The sequence below is a fragment of the Tachyglossus aculeatus genome, chromosome 13 (assembly GCF_015852505.1).
Source record: "Tachyglossus aculeatus isolate mTacAcu1 chromosome 13, mTacAcu1.pri, whole genome shotgun sequence".
NCBI classification, from domain to species: domain Eukaryota; kingdom Metazoa; phylum Chordata; class Mammalia; order Monotremata; family Tachyglossidae; genus Tachyglossus; species Tachyglossus aculeatus.
In genome coordinates, this window is record NC_052078.1 from 1,152,672 (window position 1) to 1,174,559 (window position 21,888).

At 58.4% G+C, this 21,888-nt stretch overlaps 1 protein-coding gene across 2 annotated transcripts; it reads left to right on the top strand.

The window, feature by feature from the left end:
- The first annotated feature begins 3,590 nt into the window (after positions 1 to 3,590).
- Positions 3,591 to 20,703, top strand: ZBTB47 (zinc finger and BTB domain containing 47). 2 transcript variants are annotated; one of them, XM_038755888.1, is made up of 6 exons: positions 3,591 to 3,711; positions 11,256 to 12,740; positions 14,960 to 15,107; positions 16,766 to 16,881; positions 17,809 to 17,953; positions 18,209 to 20,703. In XM_038755888.1, exons 1-6 carry the CDS (start codon positions 3,709 to 3,711, stop codon positions 18,562 to 18,564), a joined length of 2,253 nt encoding a protein of 750 aa, XP_038611816.1. In that variant the 5' UTR covers positions 3,591 to 3,708; the 3' UTR covers positions 18,565 to 20,703. The 2 variants fall into 2 exon arrangements, with proteins under 2 accessions (XP_038611816.1, XP_038611817.1); XM_038755889.1 differs by lacking the exon at positions 3,591 to 3,711 and adding an exon at positions 9,002 to 9,057.
- The last annotated feature ends 1,185 nt before the right edge of the window (positions 20,704 to 21,888 follow it).

Below are 21,888 nucleotides of genomic sequence, written 5' to 3' on the forward strand. Positions count from 1 at the left end.
GGACGGGATTTGAATCCATGACCTCTGACTCCCAAGCCCGGGCTCTTTCCACTGAGCCACGCTGCATCTCAAAGCAGTAAAAGGCAAAAGATTTATGTGCTTTGAAGAGAAGCATTGTTTTGTACTTTCCCACGTGCTTAGGACAGTGCTTTATACATAGTAAGCGCTTATTAAATACAATTAACTAAATGAACACACACACATACCCGGTGCTGGTGGAGGGACAGAGACAGTATGACACAAAAAGCCCTGCCTTCAATGGGCTGCCCCTCTGATGGGGACACATATTCATTCATTAATTCTTTCAGTCATATTTATTGAGCACTTACTGTGTGCACAGCACTGTATTAAGCCCTTGGGAAAGTACAATACAACAGTAAACAGTGACATTCCCTGCCCACAAGGAGCTTACAGTCTAGAGACTGTCTACACAGTGTGCTGGGTCCTGGGGGTGGGAGGGGGCATGGGAAGCAGGAAACACGGTCTTTGACTCACAAAAACGTTCAGGCCATGTTACCGCACTAATCCTGGCTCTGTCGTTTGTCTTCCGTGACCTTGGGCAAGTCACGGAAGCAGCGTGACTTAGCGGATAGAGCATGGGCCTGGGTATCAGAAGGACCTGGGTTCTAATCCCAGCTCTGCCACATGTCTGCCATGTGACCTTGTGCAAGTCCCTTAACTTCTTTGGGTCTCAGTTAATAATAATAATAATGATGGCATTTATTAAGCACTTACTATGTGCAAAGCACTGTTCTAAGCGCTGGGGAGGTTACAAGGTGATCAGGTTGTCCCACGGGAGGCTCACAGTCTTCATCCCCATCTTACAGATGAGGTAACGGAGGCCCAGAGAAGTGAAGTGACTTGCCCAAAGGCACACAGCTGACAAGTGGCGGTGCCGGGGTTTGAACCCAAGACCTCTGACTCCAGAGCCCGTGCTCTTTCCACTGAGCCATGCTGCTTCTAGAGCCTAGAGCCATTTTCCCCAGTTATGCAGAAGATCATCCAGGCTCAGTTGGTCAGTCAGTCAGTTGTATTTATTGAGCGCTTACTGATCAACATCATCATCAATCGTATTTATTGAGCGCTTACTATGTGCAGAGCACTGTACTAAGCACTTGGGAAGTACAAATTGGCAACATATAGAGACAGTCCCTACCCAACAGTGGGCTTACAGTCTAAAAGACTGATGAAGAGGACTGTACTAAACACTTGGGAGAGTGCTGTATAACAATAAACAGGCTCCCCGATAATGATGGTATTTGTTAAGTGCTTACTATTAAGCACTGTTCTGGATATGAGCTAATCGGGTTGTCCCACTTGGGGCTCACGATCTTTCATCCCCATTTTACAGATGGGGGAACTGAGGCCCAGAGAAGTGAAACCACTTGACCAAGGTCACACCGCAGCCTGGATTAGAACCCATGACCTTCTGACTCCCAGGCCATGCTGCTCGGTGCCAGACCTGGCTGCTCGAGGTGGAGGGCAGGTCGGAGAGGGGATTCAGAGGGGGTAGGGGAGGGTGGGAGGGGGCTGCCCCTGCCCACCGAAGGAAAACTGGAGACTCAGCCAGCCGAGTGAAGGAGAGAGGTCACTGAGTGTGGGGAGTGTCTGTTCTGTCCCTTCCTTGAAGCCCAAAAGGAGATCCATCCAACAGTTGTATTTATTGAGCGCCTACCATGTATAAAGCACTGTACTGGGCGTTTGGAAGAGAGTACAATACACCATAGTTGGTGGACACGTAGCAGCGTGGCTCAGTGGAAAGAGCCCGGGCTTCGGAGTCAAAGGTTGTGGGTTCTAATCCCCGCTCCGCCACTCGTCAGCTGTGTGACTCTGGGCAAGTCACTTAACTTCTCACTTCTCTGTGCTTCAATTACCTCATCTGTACAATGGGGATTCATTCAATCAATCAATCAATCAATCAATCGTATCTATTGAGCACTTACTGTGTGCAGAGCACTGTACTAAGCGCTTGGGAAGTACAAGTCGGCAACACATAGAGACAGTCCCTACCCAACAGCGGGCTCACAGTCTAGAAGGGGGAGACAGAGAACAAATTCAATCGTATTTATTGAGCGCTTACTGTGTGCAGAGCACTGTACTAAGCGCTTGGGAAGTACAAGTTGGGAACACATAGAGACGGTCCCTATCCAACAGCGGGCTCACAGTCTAGAAGGAGGAGACAGAGAACAAAACAAAACATATTAACAAAATAAAATAAATAGAATAAATATGTATAAGTAAAATAAATAGAGTAATGTATATGTACAAACATATATACATATATACAGGTGCTGTGGGGAGGGGAAGGAGGTATGGTGGGGGGGGATGAGGAGGGGATTAAGACTGTGAGCACCATGTGGGGCAACCTCATTGCCTTGTATCTACCCCAGCGCTTAGAACAGTGCTTGACACTTAGTAAGCGCTTAACAAATGCCAACATTATTATTATTATTATTCGCTTGGGAGGGAACGATATGACAGAGTCGGTAGACGTGTTCCAGGTTGAAATTACAGCATGAGGGAATTCGGTTGGAGAAGAACCAAAAAGTTAGGGCCCCTCCCTCGGGCGGAGGAAGATGTCGAGAATGATCGCTCCTGGCCCCTGTCATGCAATTCAGTGTGAGGGTTCTCCCCCTTGCAGAGAGAAGACCTTCTCCTCCCTTTCATAATAATAATTAATAATGATGGTATTTGTTAAGCGCTTACTATGTGTCAAGCACTGTTCTAAGCGCTGGGGTAGATGGCTGCCGGGAGAGGGGACGGGTACATTCAGGTTAACCCCCTTTCCCCCACACCCCCGCCTATTCCCTGTAGAAGTAGCTCTAGAAGCAGCGTGGCTCAGTGGAAAGAGCCCGGGCTTGGGAGTCGGAGGTCGTGGGTTCAAATCCCGGCTCGGCCAATTGTCAGCCGTGTGACTTTGGGCAAGTCACTTCGCTTCTCTGGGCCTCAGTTCCCTCATCTGTAAAATGGGGATGGAGCCTGTGAGCCCCCCTTGGGACCACCTCATCACCCTGTCACCTCCCCAGCGCTTAGAACAGTGCTTTGCACATAGTAAGCGCTTACTAAACGCCATCGCTATTATTCTCTGGGCCTCGGTGACCTCCTCTGTCAAATGGGGACGGAAGACTGCGAGCCCCGCGTGGGACAACCTTCCTATCCACCCCTGCGCTTGGAACAGTGCTTGGCCCACAGTAAGCGCGTAACGAATACCATCATCATCTTTCTTATTTCTGTGTCTTCTCCTCCCCCCAACTGGTCCCCTCCCTTCTCCCCGTCCCCCTTCCCAGGTGGGAGCAGGGGAGGCTGTCCCTTTAACGGCGCAGACCCAGCCGGCTCCGACACCTCCAATCCGCGGGAGGAGGAGGAGGAGGAGGAGGACGAGGGAGGGGAGGGGCGGTGGCGGAGGGTCCGCATCCCTCCCCCGGTCGGTGGGTCGGTGGGTCTCTGAGCATCCCCCGGGCGGCCATGGCTGGGGCCGGGCCCAGGCCCAGGCCCGGGCCCGCGGCGGGGATGTAGCCGGCCCGGCTCGGGGGGCGGGGGGCGGGCGCGATGCCCCGGGGGCACCGGGCGGCGGGGGGCGGCCACCACGGCGAGCCCCGCAGGGGAGCCCCGGCCCCGGCTCGCCGGCCCCTTCATGGACGGCGGGACCCCCAAGCCGGCCGGACAGGACCCACCGCACCGCGCTGATCGCCCACCCCGGCCCCGAAAATGGTAGGGACGCGCCCGGGGCGGAGGGGCCCCGCTAGCGCAGCCCTCCCCCATCCCCCCGGAGGCCGGGAACTGGGGGGCGGGGGGCTCCCCGTCCGCGCCATAATGGACCGCTTCTTGGGGGCCGAGCTCTGAATTCCTCCCCCCCGGAGGCCGGGATTAGGTCAGGACCCAGGCATTTTAATTACAAGTTGGGCCGAGGATTTCGCCTTTCTTCCTTTCTTCCTTTCTGCCCATCGGCCTGGGCCGGGGGCCGAGCCTGGGGCGCGGAAGCGAAGGGGTGACCCACCCTCTCCCGCCCCCCGCCCCCCGGGGGTCCCCCTTCGCTGGGGTGGGGGCTGCGGAGGGGCTCGGCGAGGCCGGCGGGAAGGTCGGGGCTGTGCACAAAGGGGCCAGAGGCGGGGAGCCGAGGCGCAGCCCGGCCGGGGGAGGGGGCCAAGGGAAGCCCATCTTGGGCTTGCCTATTTTACTGTCTTCATCCCAACCTGGCTGACCAGATATCCCCCTGCCTCGGACTTCCGTGCGGCCTGTGACCTTTTCCTGCCGCCGGGGATAGGGTAGGGTCCCGAATCGGCCGCTGCCCCCCTCCAGGGACCTAGGCCAGGCCGCTGTGGGGAGGGCACAGGCCGAGTGCGGGGAGAGATCCCCGCCCCCCTCGAACGGGGATGGGGAGTGAGGCTCAGAGAGGTTGTGCCATCTTCCCAAGGTCACACAGTAGATGGGAGACAAAGCCTTCGCTGGGCCTGGTCCCCCTTACAGGGCAGCTTCTTCTGCCCAAGGGTTGGGGTCTGGTGCTGGGCTGGGGGCCCGGGAGGAGGGGGTCCGGACGCTGACACTGAGGGCTGCCTCCTGTGAGCCAACTACTGCAGGGTCACTAGCATCAGATAGGAGGGACACTGTAGACTGAGTGCTGGGTATCCTTGGGGCAGGCCCTCACCCTTTCTGGGCCTCAACTTCCGACTTCCTTCCTCTCCCTCCTCCTCCTTCCCTGACCACCCCCTAAATCAGAATAAGTTTCTCCTTCTGGCCCTTGGGCCTCTGTCCTCAGGGGGTGATTTATCGCTGTCCTCAGGGGATGACTTATGGAGCCCAGAGGATCCTGTGTGAGGGATGTGCAGGGCCCTTTGTTCCCCCTCATTCTCCTCATCTTCCCCAACCCACTGGCCTTTTTGTGGCGGTCAGCGGGAGACCAAGTTCAGATCCTTTGGTGGGCACGGGTTTGGGCTAGGGTGTGGATTAACTGGCAAGAGACCGTGGGAGGCCCTTAAACAGGAGGGGGACCAGTGGCGGCTATGGCATGAGGAATCGAGGTTGGACATTAGGAAGAACTTCCGGGTGTAGTTGAGGGAGGTCACACCTCGTCTCTCCCTGCAACATTTCAATCCACATTCCCTAAATTGAGCCAGAAAACGGAATCGTTAAATTGGAAGTGTTTCGCCATCCCACATTTCCGGGGTCTCTGGCCTGAGTGGATCAGGGTGGGCAGTGAAGCTGGGGGAATCAGCTGGGCTCAAGCTGAGGGTTGCCCTCTCTCCCACCCCACATCTGCTCTGTGGCCTTGAGCAAGTGAGGCAATCTCTCTGAACCCCTGGCTGCCCTTTCCACTTGCCCTTTCCACCCCCTCCTCCTCGGAGCTCTCCTCTCAGGCGAAGAAGAAGTGGGAAGTGGGGGTAGGGAGGAGGGGTGGAAGTCGTTCTTTGATCACTGCTGCATCCCCAAGGACCCAGGCCTAGGGGGGCCGGTTGTTTGCAACCGTGAGGCGTGTGTGTGGTGGGAAGGAAGCTTGAGGAAGCTCCCTGTCAGCTGGGGAAAATCATTGCATAGACAGTCCCCAGGGCTGGGCAGTCAGCAGTAGCAGGAGGGAAATCGAGGAAGGCGGGGGTGCACAGGGCTAGCTCTGGCCCGAGGGCTGCAGGGGGAATCCAGGAAGACTTCCTGGAGGTGTGGCCATGCCCTTCACCAGAAAGCAGGAAGGCTGGTGGGGGGCGGAGGCTGTTTGGGGCTGGGGTGTCTCTTCTCTCCTGCTCCCTAATGAGGGGATCCTCAGCCCTTTTCCTTCCTCAGCTCCCCAGCCCGCCAAGCTCAGGCCAGGCCCCTTTTCCCTGCTCGGCCCCCGGCCCTGGCCCCGCTCACCAGACGGTTGCTTGTCTTGGCTGCAGCTGCGCTCCCTGGGCTGAGGCTGGCACATTGGCACACTGCCTGAGCTGGCGGTAGCTGAGGGAGTCTTGGATCCCAGCCTGCTGCCCCTCCTCCCCCTTCTGTTACCTGAGGGACCCGGCTGGCCAGGGCTTGGGGCTGGCCAGGGCGGGAGCGCTGAGCAGCCGGCCGACGGGGCAGGCCCAAGCCTGGGAGCTGGCACCCTGGATTCTGGCAGCCGGAGGACAGGGCACAGCCTGGGAGCTGGCACCCTGGATTCTGGCAGCGGGAGGATAGGGTTGGGCCTGGGAGCCGACACCTCAGATTCTGGCGATGGGAGGGTAAGGCCCGGCCTGGGAACTGGCACCCCACATTCTGGAAATCAGAAGGTAGGTAAGGTCCAGCCTGGGAGGTGGCACCGTAGATTCTGGCAGTGAGAGGGAAAGGATCCAGAAAGACGCGGTCAAGGAAGCGGGGAGGGGTGTCCTCTAGGATGCCCAGGAACCGACAGTGACCAACTCCCCCACCCCTCGAGGTGAGACCATCTGGTCACGGGGTGTGAGCGGGAAGGAGGGCAGAGCTGGGGTGGTTACTAGCTCCGGGCATCCTGGGGGCTGAGGTTTGTGACAACCGTAGCTGTGGGTTTGGGGGCTCAGTGGATCAGGTTGGGATGGAGACAGGGTCCCTGCCCTCAGGTGGCTTCCAGTCCGATGGGGAGACATTACACCCCTTTTGTAATGGGGGAGTCAGTCAGTCGATGATATTTATTGAGCGCTTACTGTGTGCAGAGCACTGTACTAAGGACTTGGGAGAGTACAATAAGACATGCATACCAGGAGGAGGAGACGTGTTCCTTATCTTTAGGGGCTGCCAATGGGACACACAAGCACGTGTGTGTGTGTGTGTGTGTGTGTGTGTGTGTGTGCTCACTAGGTGCTGGGAGACAGAGGGTGGAGGAGACAAGGCCGCAGTCCCTGTCTTAGGGGGACCAACCACCCAGTTGGGGGATCAGGTGGCCCAAGGGAGAGGCCGCCACATCCGCCAGCCAGCTCAGTCAGTGACATTTATCAAGCACCCATAGGTGAGGCATTGTGCTAAATACTTGGCCTGTACTAAGCCACCATTCACAGCCTCTGTACCCCAAGGAGGCAGAACAGGGCTCTCACTCCCTACGGAGGAGGAAGCAGAGGCCCAGAGAAGTTGAATGACTTCCCCAAGTTCACATAGCTGGCTAGATTAGGCCCTGGGACTGCCCCATCACCACCCAAACCAACTCATCTGGATCACCTCCTGGGGTTGGAGTTCAGGAAGGGGAGGGCTGGGGTTGTCAGCGGGGGGCTGCAGGGTGGGGCCTCTCCACTCCCCACCCTTGGCTGCCTCCGGGCTGACAGTGCTGGCTCAGCTGGCTTGTGGAGAGGTGCAGGCTGGGACAGGCAACCTGGGGACCGGGCCCGGGCCCAAGCCAGCTGGGCCCCCGCGGCCATGAGGAGAGGGTCCCGGTAGCCGTGGGACCCCTGGGATCTGTGTGAGAGCGTCTGCCTGCGTCCCGGTCTCTAGGTGCTGTCTCTGACAATGTTTGGGAGATCTGTAATTGCCTGTATATAACTCACCAGCTGTTTGATGAGAGCGAAGGCTGCCGGGCTCCAGAGGAGGTGTCTTTTACACCAGGGGACCCAATTCCCTCAACTCTCTGTTTTGCTCCCTCCCCGCCCCTACCCCACACTTTTTAGGGGATCAGGTCTGGATTGGGGGAAGAAACAAGTCCAACTTGAGTCCCTCTTGCTGCAGTGGAGGGAGAGGGAGGCCCTCCCCGGGTGTGTGCACCCCCATGGGAGTGTGACCTCAGTCTTCTGTTCTTGAGCCAGGTTGTCCCAGCTCCTTTGGCAGTGGCTGTGTGATAGTCATCTGTCACGTGCTGGCACCCCCTGCTCTCACCCCCTGGGCTCCCTGTCCCCCTCTGGCCTGAGAGCAGGGGGCAGGGCTGGCACACTGACTGGACGCTGAGGGCGGGGTTAACATCTGAAGAGAGATGAGCCCCTCGGTGCCCTTGACCAGGGGTCAGGTGGGCATTGGCTGTTCGTGACCCCTACCCCAAAGGGGCCTCGTGGGGCAGGATGGGGGTTCTGAGGTGTGCAGGTCATGAGCTCACTGTTGGGTAGGGACCGTCTCTATATGTTACCAACTTGTACTTCCCAAGCACTTAGTACAGCGCTCTGCACACAGTAAGCGCTCAATAAATACAATTGAATGAATGAATGAGTACGTGTGGGTATACGTATGTGCATTCGCATACATGGAGTGTGCGCAGGTTGTGTGCGTGGCATGCGTTTGTGTGTGTGAGGAATGTTCCTTTGCAGCCAGCCCGTCCAGGAAGAGGCCCTGGGCCCCCCGGGGAGAGAGTCTGGGACTGTTTATGGAGACGGGAATCTGTCTGAGAGCCTCATCCGAGGTCCCGCTAAGAAGCAACTGGAAAAATGTTCCCGTTCTTCCCCCTCCCCAAAGGGGCGGCCCCGGTCGGCCCGTGCCAACTTCTGGCCCAGAGCTCAGCCCCGCCACCGCTCCCGCCCGCGGTCGGCCTCCACTGTGGCTGCGCCTCGCCGCCTGAGGCAGGGTGGTGAACTGTACGGCCCCTTCCGGCTCTAGGGTTCTCCATCAGTCGGTCGTATTTATGAGCGCTTACTGTGTGCAGTGCACTGTACAAAGCGGCACTTGGGGGAATACAGTAGACTAGAAATGGCAGACACGTTCCCTGCCCACAGTGAGCTTCCAGTCTAGAATTCTTGGAGAAAGAACCCCCTCGACGTGGAGAGCAGTGGGCTGGGGAGGTGGACTCTGTCCAGAGAGTTCGGGTATGTTCCCACTGAGATATCCCCATGTCCTGAGAACTGGGGGTGGGGGCTCTGCATGGGGAAGTTCTCTGCAGGTGGGGGCTGCTGTACTGGACAGACACACACACACACTCACTCTCTCTCACTCTCTCACACGGACAACCAAGAACCCACAGCCTGGGCTTAGGCCATCATATGAAGGAGTTGAGCAACGCAATTGTGCACGTGGGCGTGCCAGTCGCTTTCTCTCTGGGCCTCAGCTTCTTCTGTAAAATGGAAAAAAATGCCATTCTCCCTCCCCCTTAGATTGTGAGCCTGTGGCTTGGGCGGACCAGTGCGATTACCTCGTACCTGCCCCGGCGCTCAGCACACTGCTTGGCACAGAGTAAGTGCTTAATCGATGCACCCGTTATCATCATTATTAATACTGTCTGGTTGAGGATGTATGGGCGTGTGGGTCTCTCCCTCTAGACTGAGCTCGCTGTGGGCAGGAATGTGTCTGTTGTTATATTGTATTATCCCAAACACTTAGTACAGTACATTAAGCGCCCAATAAATACAATTGAATGAATGAATGAATGGATAATGTGTGTGTATAAATTCATGACTTAAAACTTGATATTTGGTCCCTGACCCTGCCAGAGAGGAGGGAGATGGTCTGACCCCCTTGGTGGAAGGTTTCTCTGGTGGTTGCTGGGTTTAGAGGTGTGTGGAGGCATGTGTGGAGGCGTGTGTAGGTGTGTGGAGGCATGCAGAGGCCCCACCATCTAGTCCCTGGCTACCCCCACCCCATCCTTTGAGCGAAGGGAGCGCGGGGCTGGGGGTCAGCAGGTCTGGGTTCGAGGTCCAGCTCTGCCCCCAGCCTGCTGTGTGACCTCAGGCTGCTCACTCACCTTCTCTGGGCCATAGTCTTCGATCCCGCCCTGCCCTTTTACAATGGGGGACAGAGAGTGGTCCCAACCTGCGGAGGCTGGGGTGGGCATAGCTCTGAGAGTGGTTTGGGGAAGGAGTAGAAGCAGCTGAGGAGAAAAGGGGGAAGGGTTTGTGGTGATGAGGTGCTTACTGTGAGACGTACCTAGGCCTCCCGGGTCGGCGGCGGTGTCTCCCTGCCATCATTTGCTGCCCTCAAGCAGCTCCCACCTATGTCTTGGACGCCCCCCACCCGCAGAGCAGGGCTGGAGTCGTAGTGGGGCTGCAGCAGAGCTTGTGCCTGGAAATCTCCATCCCACAGCCAACCAGGGGACAGATCTGCTCGGGTCCTGATGGGAGTGGAGACCCTTACCCTGGCTCCTCGCCCCAGGCTGGAGGGTCTCCGTGATGGTTCTAAGGGCCCAGAGTGAGAACGCCCACCCCCCACCCCCTGAACCCAGACCCTTGTCATTCTGAAACAACAGCTGGGTCTCCAGGCATTGGGGCCAGACCTGCCCCTCCCCGCCAACTATTCCTTGCCCGCCGGGGGCCAGACGCTAAAGGAAGCTCTCCAGGGCTGAACCAGGTCCAGCCCCTCATGAATAGTTGACCAGGAAAGGCATTAGTGCCCAGCTGCCATGCTGCTATCTGGGGGGTTCCCAGCGGGGCTTGGCTGGTCTCGGGAATGGCTCTGGGGAAGAGTCAAGGACATAGAGGGGAGAATCGGGGGTTTGGATGGACCGTGCTGGGTCACGGGGGGAGAGTCAGGGGTGTGGGATGGTCTGTGCTGCATCTCTGGGGAAGAGTCAGGAAAGGAGAGAGTCAGGGATGGAGACGGCAGAGTCAGGGGTGAAGGATGGTCTGTGCTGGTCCCTTGGGGAGAATCAGGGCGGGAAAGGGGAGATGAGTCCGGTGTGTTTGATGGTCTGCAAGGGTCACTGGGGAAGTGTCAGGGAAGGAGAGCATCAGGGGTGTTGGATGGTGGTCCGTGCTGGGTCACTGGGGAAGAGTGAGGGATGGAGAAGGGAGAGTCAGGGGTGATGAATGGTCTGTGCTGGGTCATTGTGGGAGAATCAGGGAGGGAGAGGGGAGAGTCAAGCGTATTGGATGGTCCCTGCTGGGTCACTGGAGGAAAGTCAAGGTTGAGGAAGGAAGAGTCAGGGGTGCTGGTTGGTCCTTGCTGGGTTACTGGGGGAGAGTCAGGGATGGAGAGGGGAGATTCAGGGCTGTGGAATAGTCTGCGCTGGATCACTTGGGGAGAGCGAGGGGAGGAGAGGCAGGGGTTTTGTTGGTCTGTGCTGGCTCACTGGGGGGAGAGTCAGAGGTGATGGCTGGATGGTGCCAGGACTCTGAAGGAGAGTCAGGGAACAATGTCCCCTTGGCCTACTGATCACGGTAAGGAGGATGCCCTTGTCTCTTGGCAGGAGAAGGATGCTTGTCTTGGCAGGGGGGTGGGGGAAAGCCAGTAGATAACTAGTGTCCAATAACCGTCTCTCTCTCTTTGTCTCTTCCCCTCCCCATCCCCCTGTCTCTGTCCCTGCTTCTCTCCTTGTCTCTCTTTCCCCCTCCTTCCCCTGGCTCTGTCCACTCCTCCATGCACCGCCCCCCAACCTGCGGCCCCCCCTCTCTGGGCTTCCTTCCACCCGGCCTGCCCCCTCGTCTTCGGGCCGGCAGCTGATAGTCGAAAAGGCGACTGAGTCCCCCGCGGCCGAGTTCTGTCTGGTGGAGGACGTGGCCGTGCACTTCGCCTGTTTGATGGACAGGCTGAACGAGCAGCGGCTGCTCCGCCCCGACCTGTGCGACGTGGACCTCGTCCTGGTCCGGCCCCAGGCCGTCTTCCCCGCCCACAAGGGGGTCCTGGCCGCCTGCAGCCCCTTCTTCCTGTCCCTGTTCACCCAGAACAAGCAGCTGCAGCGAGTGGAGCTGTCTCTGGAGGCACTGACGGCCCAGGGGCTTGAGCAAGTCCTCAGCTTCATCTACACGTCCCGGCTGCAGGTGCACGCGGGCAACGTACAGGCCGTGCTCAGCGCCGCTGCCCTACTGCAGGTCAACGACGTGGCCGCCTCCTGCCAGGATCTGCTGAGCAGCCGCGCCCTCCGCCTGGCTCCCCCCGCCGCGCCCCCCGCCATGGCCCTGGTGCCCCCCGCCCCCGACGGCGGCCCCGGCCCCTTCTACTGTGAGATCAAGCAGGAGGCCGATCCGCCCCCACCACCCCCGCCCAAGATCTACGCCCGGGAGGGGCCCGGCCCCTACTCGGTCCGCGTGGAGGACCGGCTCGGTGGGGCCGCCCCGAGGCCCACACCCCACGAGCGCTACAAGGAGGAGGAGGATGGCGGCGGGAGCGGGGGGCCCGGCGCGACCTGCAAGCTGGAGGGCGGCGGGCCGGCGGGTCCGGTGGAGGAGGTGGAGGAGGGGGGCCCGGACGGTCGGGCGCCCTTCAACCGGGAGCAGCAGATCATAGTGGAGGTGAACCTCAACAACCAGACCCTCCACGTCTCCAAGGGGTCCGAGGGGAAGCCCCCGGCCCCAGCCGGCCAGGACGCCACGGGGCTGGGCCGGGAGGATGGCCTCGGAGCCGCCCGGGACGGGGAGGGGGATGAGGAGAATGACCAAGATGACCGAGAGGAGGAAGAGGAGGAGGAGGAGGAGGAGGAGGAGGAGGGAGACGAGGAGGAGGAGGCAGGGGAGGAGGAGGAAGAAGAAGCTGCAGAAGAGGAGGAGGAGGAAGAGGAAGAGTCAACGGAGGAGGAGGAGGAGGAGGAGGAAGAGCAGGTGGCCGCTGTCGGGGAAGAGCAAGCGGGGCCACGGCGGGGGGCGCCCCGAGCAGGGGCCGGGTCCAGCATGGCCACCCGATCCCGGACCCAGGCCCCAGCGGGGGCCCCGGGGGCCCAGGGCCGGAGGGGCCGCCAGCGCAAGAAGGAGCCACGGCGACCACCGCCGCCGGTCCCGGACGGTCCGGGCCCCAAGGTGAGGCTGGAGGAGAAGCAGCGCTACCCGTGCAAGAAGTGCCCACGTGTCTTCAACAACCGCTGGTACCTGGAGAAGCACATGACCGTCACGCACAGCCGCATGCAGATCTGCGATAAGTGCGGGAAGCGCTTCCTGCTGGAGAGCGAGCTGCTCCTGCACCGCCAGACCGACTGCGAGAAACACATCCAGGTCAGCCTCCCTCCACACCCCCACCCCCACTGGCCCCCGGCCCCGGGGAAGGGCCGGGGGGACCCTCCCCATCGCACAGACGCAGGGAGGGGGAGACCCACCCTCAACCGATGCTGGCTCTGCTCATGTCCGGAAGCTTCTCGGGCCTCGCCGGGGCGGGGGGGATCCAGGAGAAGCCGCGTGACTCAGTGGAAAGAGCCTGGGTTTGGGAGTCAGAGGTCATGGGTTCGAATCCCTGCTCCTCCACTTGTCATCTGGGTGACTTTGGGCAAGTCACTTCTCTGTACCTCAGTTCCCTCATCTGTAAAATGGGGATTAAGACTGTGAGCCCCACATGGGACAACCTTGATTATCTTGTATCCCCCCAGCACTTAGAACGGTGCTTGGCACATAATAAGTGCTAAACAAATACCAACATTATTATTACCCAGGTTGCGGAACCCTATTTCAGGCATGGTCTCGGTGAGGCAGGGGCAGAGATATGGTGAGTGGTCAGGGCACCGGTCCGGGACTCGGGAATCCCGGTTCTGCTCCCGGCCTGCTGCTGTGTTGCCTCAGTCATGTCACTCGCCTTCTCTGGTCCTCCATTTCCTCCGCTTGTACCATGTTGAGGTAACCCCACTTTCCCAACTCCCAGGGAGGGGGGCGTTCCTGGCTGCGACCTTGCCTTCCTGACCCCATTTTACGTGTGATGAGGGAGGGGGGCCAGGCTGCAGCTCCCTCGGATGCCCCAATGGTTGGGTTTTATTTAACATTTATTAGCACCGGAGGCTGGGTAAGAGCAGGGCACGGCTAATTGCCCCGGCTAATTGCTAATTGAACCAAAGGTTGCTGAATAATGTAAGGCAATTAGCCTGGGCCATGGAGTGGGCAGAGGCAGAGCAGGAATCCACCGCCCCCTCTGCCGCCCGTGTGCCCCGGGAGGTCAACTCGTTCATCCCGCTGCCTCTGGACCGGACACTACCAACCCGTTATCCTTGAGAATTCCTTCCTCCACTAACACTTCCTGTGCCTCAACAGCCTCCAGGGCCAGTTTCCGGGGTTCCGGAGGCTCCTGGGAGGGGAGATTGGAGAGCAGGACCCTGAGATGGGTAGTTGCGGTGAGGGGGGCAGTGAACTTGACCTCGCTTGTTGCCCTGCCCCTTCCTTGCCTGGCCTCTGGTTCTCTGCCTATCGGGCCAGTTGGGTGTTGGGAGGGCTGGGCTGGTGGCAGTCTCCAAACAACCAGGGTGCTGTCCTGCAGGAAGTTTTACGGACAGTGACAGAAGGGTGAGGTTTTTGCCTCAGAGGCCTCCCCATTGTCTTCCCGAGCCCTGCTCCCCGTGCCAATCACTACGCCTCTCGGCTTTTTGGTTCCACTCAGTGTTAAGGGAAGAGGCGGCTACCCTTCCCTTCTCGCTCCTACTTGCTCACTGCACCCATTCCCTCCCTCCTTCCTCTCCCTGCCCCGTCTCTCAGCAATAATGGGAATAGTTCAGGTTCTGTTCCTCTCTGCTGGCTTCTGCCTGTGCATCTCTGTGGTCTGTGCGGGCCTCTGCCGGTCTCTGCCTGCACGTCTTTGCCGGTCTCTGCAAAGGTGTCTGAGCATCTCTGCCGATATCTGCATGCACAACCTCTGTCTCTGCACGTCTCCAAGAGACAGGTCCCTGCAGCCACTGCGGCCTGTGGCCTGGGTCCCTGCGAGGCGTCCTACCGGGGGCTCAGGCATGGGGGGCTGAGACCAGGCTCCGGAGAGTGGTGTGACCCCGGGTTTTCTGGAGTGGAAGAATAGGCCAGGTCCAGGGCGTTGTCCCCGTGGCCCCCCTCTTGGGACACCAGAGGTGAGGGCCAAGTGGACACCCCAAATTGGCCTCCTCCCTACGTCTCCCAGCCCTGGGCGCGGCCAGCTGCGGGTTTGCACCCGGGTGAGACTCACACTCCATCCAGAAGAAACCACTGGGGTCATTTTACATATTTATTCTATTTATTTTATTTTGTTAATATGTTTTGTTTTGTTGTCTGTCTCCCCCTCCTAGACTGTGAGCCCGCTGTTGGGTAGGGACCGGTTCTATATGTTGCCAACTTGTACTTCCCAAGCGCTTAGTCCAGTGCTCTGCACACAGTAAGCGCTCAATAAATGCGATCGAATGAATGAATGAGAGAAGGATGGGGATGGAGGAATGGGGGGTGCCCATCCTGACATCCTCACTGTCCCGTCTCTCCCCCCGACCCCTTCGCAGTGCGTCACTTGCGGCAAAGCCTTCAAGAAGCTGTGGTCCCTCCACGAGCACAACAAGATCGTCCACGGCTACGCCGAGAAGAAGTTCTCCTGCGAGATCTGCGAGAAGAAATTCTACACGATGGCACACGTGCGGAAGCACATGGTTGGTGAGTCGGCCGTGGGGGGAGCCGGCCACCGAGGGGGTGGGCGGCCCCCCAGGGAGTCAAGGGTGATCCGGGGAAGGCCTGTGGGGCCCAGGGCCGGAGGGCACCATGGGCCTGCCACAGGGAGATTGATGGAGAGGTCACTTGCATTCACTTATTGAGGGCTCACTGTGTGTAGAGCACTGTACCAAGGGCTTAGCACTCTATCCTCCCAAGCGCTTAGTACAGTGCCTTGCCCACGGCAGGCACTCTATTTCATTTTGTTAGTATGTTTGGTTTTGTTCTCTGTCTCCCCCTTTTAGACTGTGAGCCCACTGTTGGGTAGGGACTGTCTCTATATGTTGCCAATTTGTACTTCTCAAGCACTTAGTACAGTGCTCTGCACATAGTAAGCGCTCAATAAATACGATTGATGATGATGATGATGATGATGTTGTTTGATTAGATAACCAGGGCCTAGCCCACGGTAAGCACTCAGTAATTGTGTTTGATTAGATAACCAGGGACTAATGATATTCAGCATGAGAGACTTTAAATTTGAGGGAAGTTGTCAATTTGTATCTGGTTTTGTATAATTTGGAAAGAAAGAAATAATTTAAATATTCCAAAGAAATTCATCTTTCAAGGAGAACTCATCCTGAACCTTCATGGCTTTTTTAAAGTCACATCTCTTCCAGGAGGCCTTAAATATTCCAAAGAAATTCATCTTTCAAGGAGAACTCATCCTGAACCTTCATGGCTTTTTTAAAGTCACATCTCTTCCAGGAGGCCTTCCCTGACGAAGCCCTCAGTCCCCTACTCCCTCCCGTGAGCTTGCTATGGGCAGAGAACGTTTCTACCAACTCCGTTGTGTTGTACTCTCCCAAGCACTTAGTACAGTGCTTTGCGCACAGTAAACGCTCAGTACATCTGTTTGATGCCGCACCACCTCGGCACGCAGATCTGACCCCTTCAAGCTCTCGATATTATTCACCCCACCCTCAACCCCTCAGCACTCGTGTCCATATTCATAATTGATGTGAATGTCTGTTTCCCCGTCTAGACCATAAGCTCATTGAGGGGAGGAAATGTGGCCACCAACTCTGTTGTATTGTACTCTCCCAAGCCCTTAGTACAGTGCTCTGCCCACAGTAAGTGCTCAATAAATTCCATTAATTGATTGATTGATTCATCTGTGCCCCACATTCCCTCACCCACATAGCATAGTCTAGTGGAAAGAGCCTAGACCTGGGAATCAGGGGACCTGAGTTCTAGTTCTGGCTCCACCACTTGTTTGATGTTTGACCCTGGGCAGGTCACTTAACTTTTCTTTGCTTCAGTTTCCTCATCTGTAAAATTGGGATTCCAACCCTGTTTCCCCCAACTCACTACTTAGACCGTGAACCCCACATAGCACAGGGACTGTCCGACCTGATTATCTTTCATCTACCCCACCACTTAGTACAGAGCTCAGCACGTATTTACAAATAGCACTATTATTATTATTTTCATTATCATTCATTCATTCACTCGTGTTTACTGAGCGCTTACTGTGTGCAGAGCACTGTACTGAGTGCAATCCACGATGCGTGGCCGGTGGTGCTTGGCTGGCTGGATGATGCCCCCTCCCCGGCAACTGCTCGCTCATCCACTCACCCCCTGTGTGTCTCCCTCTGCTCTAGCTCACACAAAGGACATGCCATTCACCTGTGAGACCTGCGGGAAGTCCTTCAAGCGCAGCATGTCGCTCAAAGTGCACTCTCTGCAGCACTCGGGGGAGAAGCCTTTCAGATGTGAGGTCAGGTGCCCCCCAACTCCGCTTAGCCCCCTTCCCCATGGGTACCCGAGATGACCCTCTTCCCGCATCTCCCCACCCTTCCCAGTATCCCTCCTGCCCGCCCTTCCAGGAAGATTAGCCACTCTTTAGGTACTGGGGCTCCCTGGAAACGGGGACGATTCCCCTCCTGGAACCTGAGGTTGGGCGGCTGGTGTGCGGCATCTCTGGCGTTCCCGGCGGATCTCTTCTGGGGCTTCCTAATCCCAGCTCTACCACAAGTCTGCTGGGTCATCTTGAGCAGGTTGCTTCTCTGTGCCTCAGTTACATCATCTGTAATAATAATAATAATAATAATAATGATGATGGTATTTGTTAAGCGCTTACTATGTGCAAAGCACTGTTCTAAGCGCTGGGGGAATACAAGGTGATCAGGTTGTCCCACGGGGGGCTCGCAATCTTAATCCCCATTTTACAGGTGAGGTAACTGAGGCACAGAGAAGTAAAGTGACTTGCCCAAAGTCACACAGCCGATACGTGGCGGAGTCGGGATTAGAACCCATGACCTCTGAATCCCAAGCCCAGGCTCTTTTCACTGAGCCACGCTGCTTCTGTAGTGGGGATTAAGACTGTGAGCCGCATGTGGGACAGGGACTTCCCCAAACTGATTAACTTGAATTTATCCCAGCACTTAGAACAGTGCTTAGCACATAGTAAGTGCTTAACGAGGACCATAAGTATTATTATTATTGCTGTTCCTTGTGGTGTCTGCTCCTCTCTGCCATCCCTCCCTGGCCCTCTTCATCCCGCAGCCCCGAGTGGAGACAGCAGCGGCCCTGGACTCGGCCACAGCCCCAGAGTGGGAGGCGGGGAGGTCCGGGGAGTGATGACGGCCTCAGGACATGGGGCTCGGCTGCCTCCTGCTCACCTTCCCTTCCCCTCCCCGAGCAGAACTGCAACGAGCGATTCCAGTATAAATACCAGCTGCGCTCGCATATGAGCATCCACATCGGCCACAAGCAGTTCATGTGTCAGTGGTGCGGCAAGGACTTCAACATGAAGCAGTACTTCGACGAGCACATGAAGACACACACAGGTGCGCCTGGGCTGGGTCACTGGGGGAGAGTCGGGGACGGAGAGGGGACGGTCGGGGATGTCGGCTGGTCCACCCCTAATTTTGAGGGTGGCGGATGGCCCCTCTCTAACCCCTCCCGTGTCCTGACGCCACTGCGGCAGGCAGGCGGGGTCCCGGCCCGGGCGAGGTCAGGGTTGAGACACGGCCCCCGGGGGAGGTTTGAGCGGGCGTCCACTCCGAGGCCCATCCTGACCGTCGGGCCGCTCCCGCCGCCAGGGGAGAAGCCGTACATCTGCGAGATCTGCGGCAAGAGCTTCACCAGCCGGCCCAACATGAAGAGACATCGACGCACGCACACCGGCGAGAAGCCCTACCCCTGCGACGTCTGCGGCCAGCGCTTCCGCTTCTCCAACATGCTGAAGGCCCACAAGGAGAAGTGCTTCCGGGTCAGCCACCCCGTGACCTCGGACCCCCCAGCCGATGGCCATGGCCCCCCTTCCGGCCTGCCACCGCCTGCCCCCCCACCTCCGCAGCCGCTTCTCCACGCACTCCCCCAGACCCTGCCCCCCCTGCCCCACCTCCCCCCACCGCCGCCGCTCTTCCCCGCAGGCAGGATCAATTCCAACACCTAAGGCCCCTGGACCCCCAGAGCTCCTCAGTCCACCCCCTGGACGTGCCCTGTGGAATGGCTGCCTGAGGGGTAGGGTGACTCTTGGCCCCTGTCCCCACCGTCTGTCTTCATTTCCTTCTGGACTGTCCCGCCCTGCTCCCCGATGGCAGTTCTAACCCCGGCGTTGGGGCGCCGGCTGCATCTTGGGGTCCCCCCAGGCCTGGCATGACCAGGAGGGGACGGTTCTGTCCTTTGTCAGTTTGTCCCATTGGAGCGACGGGGTAGACAGAAAGCCCGGTCCTGGCGGGGGCCCGGGGAGATGAGGCAGGGGAGGGACAGCAGGGTGGTCCCTGGGGCAGCAGGCTGGGTTCCAAGGGTTTCTTCTGTTTATATTTATTGATCCCATATCCCCTCCTGGAGGGTGCGGGCAGGCACAGAGCACTAGCCCCTTCCCTCTGCACCCGAACTGTTGGGGGGCATAACCCAGGATTCCGTATGGATTCGCTTCCCTGGCACTGGGATGGCCTCTCCAGCCTCTATCCCCGAGTTGTCCAGCTTCTTCTGAGGGTGCCCCCGCTCTCAGGAAACTGACCGGTGCCCCTCACCATGGGCGAGGCTGTGGGCCTGTGGGGTGCTTTGGGGGCCTCCATAGTGAGGGGCTAGGCGAGGGCATGAAGTGGGGTCTGGAGGTCCAACATCATGCTGGAGAACTGGATGTCCAAGGTCGGGGCCAGGGGCAGAGCTGGAACCCAAAGCCACTGTGGGACGGTCCTGGGGCAGCGGTGGTCTTTGCTGGGGATACCCTCACTCAACCTTTCCTGACAGAGGGCTTCTGGGGCCCGGTCTTAATCCAACCAGGGGTTGGCACCGCACCCCCCACTCCCTGCCTGGTCCTGCCTCGGTTGGCAGCCAGGACCCCCGGAAGGGAGATAAAGGTGGGGGCGTGTCTTGGCCTCAGCACTTGATTCACTCTTGTGGGGGAGGGAGGTGGAAACAGGAGGGAGTTTGGGAGCAGAAACCGAACCTAGTGCCGAGGCTGATTGTGGGGGGCTGTTTTTCTCCATTCGGCTGGTGTTTTTCCAGGGTTGAGACCCCCCCCCCCCCCACCTTCCCCTAGAGGCCGGTCCCAGGGGTGGAGGTGCAGGCTGACCGCTCTGGGCAGCGGGCACCACCCCAACATGGGGTCTGCCAGAGGATCATCTCTGGTGTCCAAGAAGCAGGGAGCGTTGAGCTCGGGTGTGAGCCCCCCCAACCCGCAGCCGAGCGTGGGGGTGGGGACTCAGCCGACCAGCTGTGTGGATGTGGAGGCACATCCTGGGTCCTTCTGGTACTCTTTTGGCAGGATGTGGGGATCCACGGAGCCGCGGAAACAGTAGGTCAGAGGGCTCCCCTCCCCACTGGTCTGCCCCTGCCTCTGCCCATCCCCCTGCCCTTGTGCAATGAGGGATTGCACGACTGGGCCGGGACTGGAGCTTTGCGGGCATGAGCTGAGCCAAGCAAGCCCCCTGCGCTCCATCCTTAGCCTGTTTTGGGGGCTGACCTTGTATCAAAGTGCAGGCAAGTGGCTTCACAAGCCAACTGTTTTCTCGTTAAGCTTTTGTTACTATTTTTTTCTTATTTTTAACTCTTTGCACCTTATATCCCGCCTTCCCTGTCCACAACTTTTCCCAGTTGGCTGAGTGCCCATCTGCAGAACTGAAACCAAGGAAGTTCAAGCCGATGGCCATGGACACCCCCATCCCAATCCCCCACAAGTCCCGGCTATGCCCTCTGCCATCCACCGCCGTTTTTTGTTTGTTTGGTTTGAGGGGACGACTCCAGCGTGGGCTGCCCAGGCTGAAGGATAGTGGTGGGGAGGGTGTCTTCACAAGTTAGAGAATCTGACAGTGCAATATCAGTCGGGGCAGGGGAGGGAAGGTGGCCCCCCTCCCCCTTCTCCCTTGCAGTGGTCGCCATCCCAGCGGCCCGCGGAGGGCTTAGGGGTGGGTGGAGGGTCCGGTGGGACGGGGGTAGCAGAGTGAGGGGAACATGGAGAAAACCCACCCCTCTCGCCTGGCATGGGGGTGGTGGGCGGCCCATAGCCGACGACGGGGGTTGGCTAGGGTCCAGTCGGGCTCCGTGTGATGGAGAAACGAGAATTAATAAAAAGCACTTTATTCTGCATGGGTGTGGGGGGGTGGGGTGGCCCACGAAGAAGGGTGGGGAGGCAAGGAGTCAGCTTGCCCTTGTCTCTCTCGTCTTGGTTCTGTTAAGGATGTAGGGTTCAATGCCACAGTGCAGTCCTTGCCCCCGCTGGGGGTTGGGGGGACCTTAAAGCTCAGGACTATGTCCTCTTGCATCTCCAGCCAGGGCAGGGGTGGGCCAGGAAGGTGGCCTGGAGGAAAGTATTCCTTTTGCAGGGGCGGGGGCAGGGGAGAATTCCGCAGGGGAAAATAATGATGATAATCGCAATAATAATCCCTCAGTTACTACGACCCTTCCTGGCCATCCTGACATCCCCATAGGGACTACAAGGTTCTGGGAGGGGCCCAGGGAGGTTAAGTGACTTGGCCGAGGCTACTCAGCAGGCCAAGGGTGGAAGTGGGGATTTAGAATCCAGGTCCCCTGCCCAGCTATCTTCTCTGCGGGGCTATTTGAAAGCTGGGAAGGAGAGAGGATCATCAGGAATAGGGGATGCCCTTAGCTGATTCCCCACCCTCAGGGTTGGACTGGCGGACTCACCAGTCTAACACAGGCCTGGCCTGCTGCACCCGTTTGAACGCCCCTCCTGGTCCCCAACCCGGTGCCAACTGCCCCCCATCCCCCTGGAGGCCACTGCTCCCCGGCCATCTGACTGACCCCCATCTCGGACTCTGCTGGCCTGGTCCTGTTTGTCGCTGAGCCCGGGGTGGCACGTGGCATCCGCCAGGGCTGCTGGGCAGCTATGCCCAGCGGTGCTGCCCGCCACACACATCAGGGGCTGAATTCAGTGGTTGTGGGCACGGGGGGTTGGGGGGCAGGAACGGACGGTCCAAGAGAGGGAAGGGTATTAAATTCCACCAATTTGAAATCCTGGAACTGGTTCCGGTATATTCCTTGGGGCGGGGGTTTCTGCAGGGGGGGCAATCAGCTCCTGTTTGACCAAGGGGTTCATCAGAATAGAGAGCCTGCTGTGTGCAGAGCACTGTAAAAATAATGGTATTTGTTAAGCGGTTACTATGGGCCAAGCAGTGCTCTAAGAGCTGGACTGGACACCTACTATGTATTGGGTGCCTATTGAGTGCTAAGCTCTGTGCTGGGTACCTATGGAGTTGAGCGCTGTACTGCAAACCTTTGCGTGCAAAGCGCTCTAAGGGGCGCCTACTGG